The 11192-nt window shown below is 33.5% G+C and overlaps 1 protein-coding gene across 1 annotated transcript; it reads left to right on the top strand.

Annotated features, from left to right (window-relative positions):
- The first annotated feature begins 3068 nt into the window (after positions 1-3068).
- Positions 3069-3854, top strand: LOC139844621 (E3 ubiquitin-protein ligase MPSR1-like). Its single transcript, XM_071834849.1, has one exon. The coding sequence runs from the start codon at positions 3143-3145 to the stop codon at positions 3737-3739; it is 597 nt and encodes a 198-aa protein (XP_071690950.1). The 5' UTR covers positions 3069-3142; the 3' UTR covers positions 3740-3854.
- The last annotated feature ends 7338 nt before the right edge of the window (positions 3855-11192 follow it).

Below are 11192 nucleotides of genomic sequence, written 5' to 3'. Positions count from 1 at the left end.
GTATTACATTGTGAAATAAATAAAAGCGTGTGTACTCCAAAGGTGTGTATATACTCAAAAGTGTGAGTGTGTATATATTGTGACCCAAGTGTGTGTTCCATATAGCATGAGTTATTGTGTTCCAAAATAACTTGTGTGTCTTGTGTATTATATCGAGTGAGTGTGAGTCCCAATTTTGTGTTCTCAATTAAATAAGTGTGTGTACTATAGTAAATTTCAAAATCTTGTAAGTCTTGCTTGAGGACAAGCAAGGTTTAAGTGTGGGGATTTTGATAACGCCAAAATTATACATGTTTATTGCCGTTATTTCGATCCAAAGTTGTTCCATTTGTATGTAATTTTTGTACGTATGTATTGTAATTCATGTATATTTGTAAAAGTCCATTGTGAATGAATAAATGAAGACCAACAGCAAAAACAGAGTTAAAACAAAGATTGAACGCGCAAAACAGCCCGAAACCACTGAAACAGATCCAAATGCAGCGCATCTCTCTTAGATGCAGCGCATCTATGCACCAAATAACTCCCGACAGTTTCAGATGCGGAGCATGCAGACTTCTAGACCAAAACAGCCTCAGATGCGGCGCATCTGAGATGGATGCGGCGCATCCAAGCCAGATGCGGCGCATCTGACCCCCTGCCGACCGTCCTGAGTGCAGAATCGAGCTGGAATCTACTGAACATAAAGAGATGCGGCGCATCCCAAAGAGATGCGGCGCATCTGGTCACTTTCTGGCCAAAATGCCTAACTTTTGAGGCTATTTAATGGAGCCTTTGGTTACTTACTTGACACACCTTCACTACTACGTTCTCCCTCAGTTCTAAGACGATTTTCAAGGTTCAAGGAAGGCTGCAAGTCAATTTCCACTCTTTCGACATCAAGATTAAGCTAGGATCATTTATCGCAATTGGAACTATTATTCTATATCTTTTTAACATGAATTCAACTTGTATTTACTGTTTCATTAGTTCTACTATGATTATGTTAGGCTAAAAGCCTTGTGTGTTTACTTCAATGTAAGATTTATGGCTTGGGATTTTCTATACTTTGATGTTATGCTAGTTATACATATGTTTGATTGATTAAATTATCTAGTTCAACCGTAAGAACCATTGTTATGCTTGTTTAGATCATTACTTCAATTATATAGATTGAAAACCTATTAATGTGAGTTAACTAGGAAAACAATCTATACTTCAATACACCTAGTAATCTAGACGATTAGATACATATACTTAAGTGATTTTGTTATGTGTTTAATTCGGTAATTGAATAAGTTCTAAAGCAACATAGTTATGAAATTACCTCAAGTGATTGTTGTAATTTAGGTTTTACGTGAGTTTAACCGGGTTGGATCTAGTTAGTTAATCGATCTAAATCACCATGTTCTTTCAAAAGATCCATTGTTGTAATCATCCTTGTATTTTAGTTCAATTATGTAAGTTATGACTTGGTTTATGTGAGTTTATCAAAGACTATAGCTTATGCTTCAACACCTAGTGATCTAGCCACCTATATGTGAATATAGGATGTTAATTGAACGATATTTAGGATATACAATCATGTAGTTTACCTAGAGTGATCTTAGTAAACTAGGTTTTATGTGAATTCAACCATGAAAGAATCTTGTTGATTAAACATAGCTCTTAAGTTTATAGAAATTGTGAAATTGTTATAAACTGTTCTATTGTAACTATCTCATAACGGTTTTAATTATAAAAGAACAATCCCTGTCATTTATCAAGCATAGAAGTAAACACCGCATTCTCATTCTTGTTAATTACTATATTTATTTACTTTTTCGTTAAACGAAAATACAACTTCAAACACAAAACCCCCTTTTAAGAATAATTAATCGTTGTGAAATCCTTAAAACAAACTTCTCCTTGTGAATTGAACTGGTCAATTTACTTGCTAGTTACTGCATGATCGAGTTTTAGTTGCCTGTATTATGTGTTAATTATTAAGCAGATTGTCTACATTTTAAAGGTTACGTTTTAACACATCAATAAGGTTGCAAAATTCGCTATTCGGGGATTAATCGGATTGTACTGTATACATTTAAATATTAAATTTTAAAAATTATATGTGTAAATATTGATAAAAACCATAAATATAAAAAAAAAAAAAACTTTAACTTAATTGTTTAAATTATTCATTTTACTCAAAAAAATATAAAATTATAGTTTAAATTCATGTAAAAATGTCAACTATTTTTTACTTTGACCGACTTTGATTACCTAATTCGATTTTGACTCATTAATTGACGTTGTCCATTTAATTAAACGGATTTTCAGAAATCAGAACGAATTGCTCTTAGAAATGATTAATCGGGGATTAATCGGCGAGTAATCGGGTTTTTTACAACACTATATATATATATATATATATATATATATATATATATATATATATATATATATATATATATATATATATATATTTACAACACTATATATCAGATTTGTAGTTTTTTGAAGTTAAATAATCATTAAAACAGCATTCAAATTTCAAATATAATTAATACTGGAGAAAAAAATTAGAACTCTATTGAATTTCGATTCTGAACTCGCTATCGAGTCTAATCCTCACTAAATAGTAAATACACTTTAAGACCTTACTTTCAAAATAAATAAATTAATATTAATAATAAAAACTAAATTTCAAATCCAGTCCAATACAATCCAAATATCCGATTCAAATTCAATAATACGACAAATATTAAACGAGACAAACGGATAGGTCTGGATTCAGGAGAGGTATGTTGCGTGATTAAGAAATCAAGGGCGAGAAACTTCCGGATGAATAAAACCTACCACATTGGATCAAACCATTTAATATAAATTAATTTTAATTTGTATTTTAATATTGGAGTAATATTTTATCCAAACCAATTTAATAATTTATAATTTATCGTTACCTAACGCCACTGCGTATGTTAGCGATACACCTGTATACACACACAATTCCACGTATATATTATACACTTTCATTCAACACAACATAACATTCCAGATCCTTCTACAACCTTCATCCCTTTTCCTTTTAATACCATCTCCAAAAATTCCTTCACTATTATTTTTTGTTTTTTCATCATAAACACACACTAAACCCTAAATCAATCACCCACACTCAGCGAAAATGTCTTCAGAAACAGAATCACTCTCAGTTTCCCCTTTAATCGAGCGACTCATGGGGATCCAGCTCTTTTCGTCCATCGCAACCACCCGACCCGACTCGGATCACCAGTCCGAGAACCGTCAGCATCCAGACCGGATTATCATCATAAACCCGGCGACGCAAGGGATGGTGGTGATCGGAGCTCCGACCGGTTTCGAAGCGTTTATCAACGGTCTGATGGATCGGAAAGACGGTCAACCACCGGCGAGTCAAACGGCGATCAACGATTTGAAAAGCATTGAGATTAAGTGTACGGACAAAGAAGAGATGGAAAGGTTAGGGTTAGGTGGGAGTGAATGTGTGATATGTATGGAAGAATGGGGAGTTGGTGACGTGGCAAAGGAGATGCCATGTAAGCACAAGTTTCATAGTGGATGTGTTGAAAAGTGGTTGAAAATTCATGGCACGTGTCCTGTGTGTAGATATAAGATGGAATGTGATGATGACGTGGAAAATAAAAATGGTGAAGTTGAGGGTGAGCGAAGGGAAGTATGGGTGAGAGTTGCAATTCGTAGTAGTAATGAGAGGACGTCATCAACAAGGGAAGATGAAAGCTAAATGAAATTACAAGAAATATATGTTTTTGTGTATAAAGGATATGTAGATAGGATTTTAGTTACAAATATCATGATATTACTTCAATTCTTAATGGGAAAATGCTATTTTGTTACAATTTTTTTGGTGCAATTGTTATAATTTGATGTTTCCTCTTCTAGATTAAAAGTTTATATTTATATTTATATTTATTCCTCTTCTAGATTAGAATTTCATATTCATATGGTTTGTACTAATTTGTTATGTTCATATTCATACGAGTTTATGAAATCTAAGGTCCTAACATTAACATTCATGGTGTCCTCATCGTCGATTTTTGGCATAATGGGAGACCGGGTAAATACGGATAGATTTTAAACCCGAAATACCAAACAGTCAACAAAACCATTAAGTTTTTTTGTTTACTCATATTATCCTCTCTACATATACAACTATACTACGGAGAATTTTTGTAACACTCGGTACAATCCACACTATATATTTACCAACCTTATCACTTATTTTCTACTACAAAAATGTTAAAAAAAAAAAAAAAAAAAAAAAAAAAAACCATCCAAACAAAACCAGAGAACATGAGATTGCAAATTCCAACTACTTCCGGGCACAATGTGTTCCAAGCAATACACGATGTGTTCAAAGCAATACTAGATAATTCCATTTAACTGTCACCGAACGACACATCCGCTAACCAACAACAATTTGTTTCACAAATGAATTTCTTTCAAATTTCTATGCAACAACAAATTTCGTTTAATCCATACGCTAAACAAATGACATTTAATCCGTCAAACTCGATAATCCCATTTAACCGTCACCAAAAGGCCCATCCACTATGCAACAACAATTTGTTTCACAAACGAATTTCTCTCAGTTTTCTATGCAACAACAAATTTCGTTTAATCCTTACAAAACACAAATGGCATTTAATCCGAGCGATTATATTAACAACCCGTGTCAATCTCCATTTCAACAAATTTATCAAACCCCTATTCAAACACCTATTCAAACACCATCTGACGACAATGAAGCCGCCGAAACCCTAGAAGTCTGAACCCAAAAGGGTTAAAGTGGCATGGACCGATGAGAAACTAAGATACTAGTAGAATGTTTGTCTAGCGTTTCTCAAAATGTAGACCCTGGTACCAATCAAACAAATGAGTCTTTATGGGGTTCCATCCGAAAATAATACAATTCACTAGTGAGCGAGCAACGGCGTGCAGATCAATTAACCGGGAGATGGTTAAAGATCTCAAAAGGAATGAAGATATTCATTGGATGCTACATCAAAATTGCAACACATTGGCAAAGTGGATCTTCGGACATGTATATCCTTGCGTACGCACTAAAAACCTTTTAAGACACTAACCAGGAGGGTATTCATGCACGAAGAAGCGTGGTGCATTCTGAAAATTTGTCTGAAATTTTTTAACATTCGAAGGGGTCATTGGTTCAAAACAACGACAACCCAAACCTATCAATTTGACACATGACAATCGGAACGCGATTCCCGACCCCGGGCCCGAATGAACTTTGCTCTATTCCAAGATGACCCAATTCGCTGTTCATCGGGTCGTGCCAAGAGTCAAAGGAATTCTACTTCATCAAAGGAATTCTACTTCATCAGATGCGGCTTCTCGATATTCTTCGAAAGAAGCTCGTGCTTCGGTTGTCGATTTCGTATTTGCTATAAAACTTACTATCTAGGAGTTAAGAAGGGAATCAGAGACGCGTACGATGATTGAAGGTTTAAAACTTCAAGCCCAACTCGTTTCACAAGAACAAGATTCACAAGAAGCATACCAATGCATTTAACTCCAACGATGAAGAACAATTCTATCTATTTTTGTAAGACCCTTAAACCCATGTTCGAAAACCCAAGCATTTTTTTTAACAGTCCCTGTTCAGCTATACTGCGTGGGACGTAGAACACATACGCTGCGCGCCCCGACAATTCATCAGGTGCCAAAATTTTGCATACTGCTCGGGATTCAAAACACACTATGTTGCGCTGCGCGTAAACCTTTTGCGCGGCGCGCCCCAAGGCACGATTTGAACACCATCAGATATACAAAATTCTGTCCCCAATTCCTGTTAAAACGAGCGGCGCACAAGGAGTTGCACGGCGCACAGTAACACACAATCAGACCTGCATATTTTTAAAGACCACACAAACCAAGCACAACCATTTCCCAATTTCATAAATTAAACATTACTTTACGACGCCATCACCCTTTCATCATATAAAATACCCAAGTAGCTAAACCACAAATATTCTTACACCCAAACGTTATAACACATCATGAATCCCAGAATATAAGCGCGAGAAAGCAAAATGGTACAACTTGATTACTCTTAAAGCTCCTCGGCTAGTCCTCAATCCCTTCCTTGCCCTCTCGAATATTCCTCGTCCCACCCGCATGGATTGAACTCCCGAGCTAATCCATGACTCTTTCCTTGTCCTCTCGAATATACCTTGACCACCGACACCTAATTCACCACATAAAACTTAACAAATAAGCTATATGCTTAATGAGTACACAATAATTACAAGACAAAAACCACTAATATGCATCAACGCCAATTTATTATTTAGTAATCGACAATATTAACCCGTGGGTTCTTAAGTGACCCTCTTACCCGTCCTTTATCATGACAAACCTGTAGATATAGGAGCTTATTGAAATTTTCTCATTGTAGATCCGCCCCTGCTCACGTGACCAATCTCGATGAATAAAGCGGTCAACACTCAGCTTGACCAAAGACCACCTTCGGGACCCCATGAATTCATATAGTCTCTTGCACGGATGCAACCCGACAGTATGAAATCAACCCCGAAGTTGGCCACCGGATTATGAATACTCATAGAACCTGCATCGGAGATGAAATGCAACAAAATATACCGATAAGTATAACTACACAAATACAAGATTATACTAACATCATATGAAGTAGCACATGTAACTTAAATTTCATTCATGAAAATTCATATCTTTAATGTTGGCATTCTCAAATTAAATTTTTTTTTTATCTTTGATACTATGTGAGATGCTCTCTTTATTTTTAAATCACATAATGGGTGAAAAAATTTATATGAATAATGAAATAAGAACTTCATAAGTACATGCGTCAATTAGGCACTTGGATATATTTTTTTATTAGGTTTTCGTCTTTAATACCCAACGAGGTAAAGTGGAATCCGCACGTTTCCACAGGATTTCGTTTTACATATATTGATGACTGAATTAAGTAAAGTAGGGAGGTGATCCTCACACATCATTTTTTGATCCATGTATACTTTTATTTCATAAACTTACAGTTATGCTCCTAGATTAGTCTAGAGAGTTGAACTTATATTATATTGCAAGTATAATTAAGAATAAAATAAGTAATTATGTGTATATGAATCAAAAAGTGATGTGTGAGAATCACTTTCCATTTACATGTATCTATACATATTTGTTTATGTTTATGTAAATATCAATTAATTAGATAGTAATAAACAACAACAATAACCAATCCCACATATGTGGGGTATGAGGGAGGTGAGACGTAGACAATATTTCCTCCGACCTAGAATAAATAGAAGTCATTTCTCCACCCGAGTGAAACATTCCAAGAGTGGAGAAGGTCCTCCCCCTCTATTATTTGCCGGATAAAAAAATTGATTCTAAAAGGACCTCCGGCCATAAAAATACAAAATAGATAGTGATAAACAACGTTACTCACATATTTCTAGAAATCTTGTGTCCTTAAGTAAATTGTGATATTATTATCATTATCATCATCATCATCTAATATACTACATGTGAAATACTATTCACCATCGCATTCTTGCAAATACCCTCAACTCTGGGGGTATTTTGGTATACTTCTTTTCCTTTTTTTTTTTTTTTTTTTAACTTTTCTCACCTACATTTTTAGTACTTTTTTTTTTCTCATTTTCCTTTATCCATTACTTCTACACATTTAGTTGCCCGACCGTTAACTGTTTTTTACTGTTCAATCAACCGTAACGTTAACCGACCCGTTAATCTTTATTTAACCGACCAAAACTACTCCGCAGCGAAGCACGGTTATACAATTAATCGGGAGGAAGTATAAAATATTATTTTAAGAAAAAATCAAGGATATTATATAATTTTGTTTATATAAATTTAAAAAAAGCCACAAACATAATATCACTAAAGGAATAAGAAAAGTAATAAACAATTATTGATAGTATGTAAGTGTGATTCAAATACAACAATTCACCTGTGAATGTATTACTTATCGTAAGATCAAAAAGTACAAAATTCACCTTCAAAAATAGTAAAATGTCATTTTCGGCACCTAAATTGCTTCGAACGGGGGAAAGCCTTAAGGAAGTCTTGCTCGTAGCGCCGTTTTCTAGTTATCTTGCGAAAATGAGACTAATCTGCTATTGAAAATTTTTCAGAAAATTCTCCACAAAAGTTTGCCCGATTTTGTGCCAAATGAAGTGACTTCAAATATGTATTTTGTGGCCATCAATTATCATAAAAAAGAAACTACACTCTCATATATTCGTATTCAATATGAAATTTAAAAACAAAAATAAAAATAAGGTTATGAATCTAGAAAATAAAAGAGCGGCTAAAAATACTCGAACAATAAAACAAAGACGTGATAAAAGCAGCAAGATTTTGTAGCTAGTAGTGAGATAGTAGCCCCAACATGATTCTCGATGTACCTAAATACAATATTAATAAAAATAAGTATCATAGTGGTATTTAAACAGGCATAACAAATCACATGTGAAATACTATTCACCATCGCATTCTTGCAAATACCCTCAACTCTGGGGGTATTTTGGTATACTTCTTTTCCTTTTTTTTTTTTTTTTTTTTTTTTTTTTTAACTTTTCTCACCTACATTTTTAGTACTTTTTTTTTTCTCATTTTCCTTTATCCATTACTTCTACACATTTAGTTGCCCGACCGTTAACTGTTTTTTACTGTTCAATCAACCGTAATGTTAACCGACTCGTTAATCTTTTTTTAACCGACCAAAACTACTCCGCAGCGAAGCACGGTTATACAATTAATCGGGAGGAAGTATAAAATATTATTTTAAGAAAAAATCAAGGATATTATATAATTTTGTTTATATAAATTTAAAAAAAGCCACAAACATAATATCACTAAAGGAATAAGAAAAGTAATAAACAATTATTGTATATAAGTGTGATTCAAGTACAACAATACACATGTGAATGTATTACTTATCGTAAGATCAAAAAATGCAAAATTCACCTTCAAAAATAGTAAAATGTCATTTTCGGCTCCTAAACTGCTTCGAGCGGAGGAAAGCCTTAAGAAAGTCTTGCTCGTAGCGCCGTTTTCTAGTTATCTTGCGAAAATGAGACTAATCTGCTATTGAAAATTTTTCAGAAAATTCTCCACAAAAGTTTGCCCGATTTTGTGCCGAATGAAGTGACTTCAAATATGTATTTTGTGGCCATCAATTATCATAAAAAAGAAACTACACTCTCATATATTCGTATTCAATATGAAATTTAAAAACAAAAACAAAAATAAGGTTATGAATCTAGAGAAATAAAAGAGCGGCTAAAAATACTCGAACAATAAAACAAAGACGTGATAAAAGCAGCAAGATTTTGTAGCTAGTAGTGAGATAGTAGCCCCAACATGATTTTCGATGTACCTAAATACAATATTTATAAAAATAAGTATCATAGTGGTATTTAAACAGGCATAACAATTCACATGTGAAATACTATTCACCATCGCATTCTTGCAAATACCCTCAACTCTGGGGGTATTTTGGTATATACTTCTTTTTTTTTTTTTTTTAACTTTTCTCACCTACATTTTTAGTACTTTTTTTTTTCTCATTTTCTTTTATCCATTACTTCTACACATTTAGTTGCCCGACCGTTAACTGTTTTTTACTGTTCAATCAACCGTAATGTTAACCGACTCGTTAATCTTTTTTTAACCGACCAAAACTACTCCGCAGCGAAGCACGGTTATACAATTAATCGGGAGGAAGTATAAAATATTATTTTAAGAAAAAATCAAGGATATTATATAATTTTGTTTATATAAATTTAAAAAAAGCCACAAACATAATATCAGTAAAGGAATAAGAAAAGTAATAAACAATTATTGATAGTATATAAGTGTGATTCAAGTACAACAATTCACATGTGAAGGTATTACTTATCGTAAGATCAAAAAGTGCAAAATTCACCTTCAAAAATAGTAAAATGTCATTTTCGGCACCTAAACTGCTTCGAGCGGGGGAAAACCTTAAGGAAGTCTTGCTCGTAGCGCCGTTTTCTAGTTATCTTGCGAAAATGAGACTAATCTGCTATTGAAAATTTTTCAGAAAATTCTCCACAAAAGTTTGCCTGATTTTGTGCCGAATGAAGTGACTTCAAATATGTATTTTGTGGCCATCAATTATCATAAAAAATAAACTACACTCTCATATATTCGTATTCAATATGAAATTTAAAAACAAAAACAAAAATAAGGTTATGAATCTAGAGAAATAAAAGAGCGGCTAAAAATACTCGAACAATAAAACAAAGACGTGATAAAAGCAGCAAGATTTTGTAGCTAGTAGTGAGATAGTAGCCCCAACATGATTCTCAATGTACCTAAATACAATATTAAATAAAAACAAGTATTATAGTGGTATTTAAACATGCACAACAATTCACATGTGAAAGTATTACTTATCCTAAGATCTAAAAGTGCAAAATTCACCTTAAAAAATAGTAAAATGTCATTTTCGGAATCTAAACTGCTTCGAACGGGGGAAAGCCTTAAGGAAGCCTTGCTCGTAGCACCGTTTTCTAGTTATCTTGCGAAAATGTGCCTAATCTGCAAATGAAAATGTTTCAAAAAATCCTCCACAAAATTTTGCCCCATTTTGTGGGGAATGTAGTGACTTCAAATATGTGTTTTGCGGCCATTAATTATTATCAAAACGAAACTACACTCTCATATATTCACATTCATATGAAATTTTGAAACAAAAACGAAAATAAGGTTATGAAGCAAGAGAAATAAAAAAGCGGCTAAAAATACTCGAACTATAAATCAAAGACGTTATAAAAGCAGCAAGGTTTTGTAGCTAGTGGTGAGATAGTAGACCCAACGTGATTCTCGATGTACCTAAATACAATATTAAATAAAAACAAGTATCATAGTGGTATTTAAACATGCACAACAATTCACATGTAAAAGTATTCCTTATCCTAAGATCTAAAAGTGCAAAATGCACTTTTAAAAAATAATAAAATGTCATTTTCGGAATCTAAACTGCTTCGAACGGGGAAAAGCCTTAAGGAAGTCTTGCTCGTAGCACCGTTTTCTAGTTATCTTGCGAAAATGGGCCTAAATTGCACTTGAAATTTATTCGAAAAATTCACCATAAAATTTTGCCCGATTTTGTGGGAAATGTTGAA

Source organism: Rutidosis leptorrhynchoides, chromosome 4 (assembly GCF_046630445.1).
Source record: "Rutidosis leptorrhynchoides isolate AG116_Rl617_1_P2 chromosome 4, CSIRO_AGI_Rlap_v1, whole genome shotgun sequence".
Taxonomy (NCBI): Eukaryota; Viridiplantae; Streptophyta; class Magnoliopsida; order Asterales; family Asteraceae; genus Rutidosis; species Rutidosis leptorrhynchoides.
The sequence above is the reverse complement of the archived record's forward strand: the minus strand, read 5'-3'. Positions and strand labels throughout refer to the sequence as shown.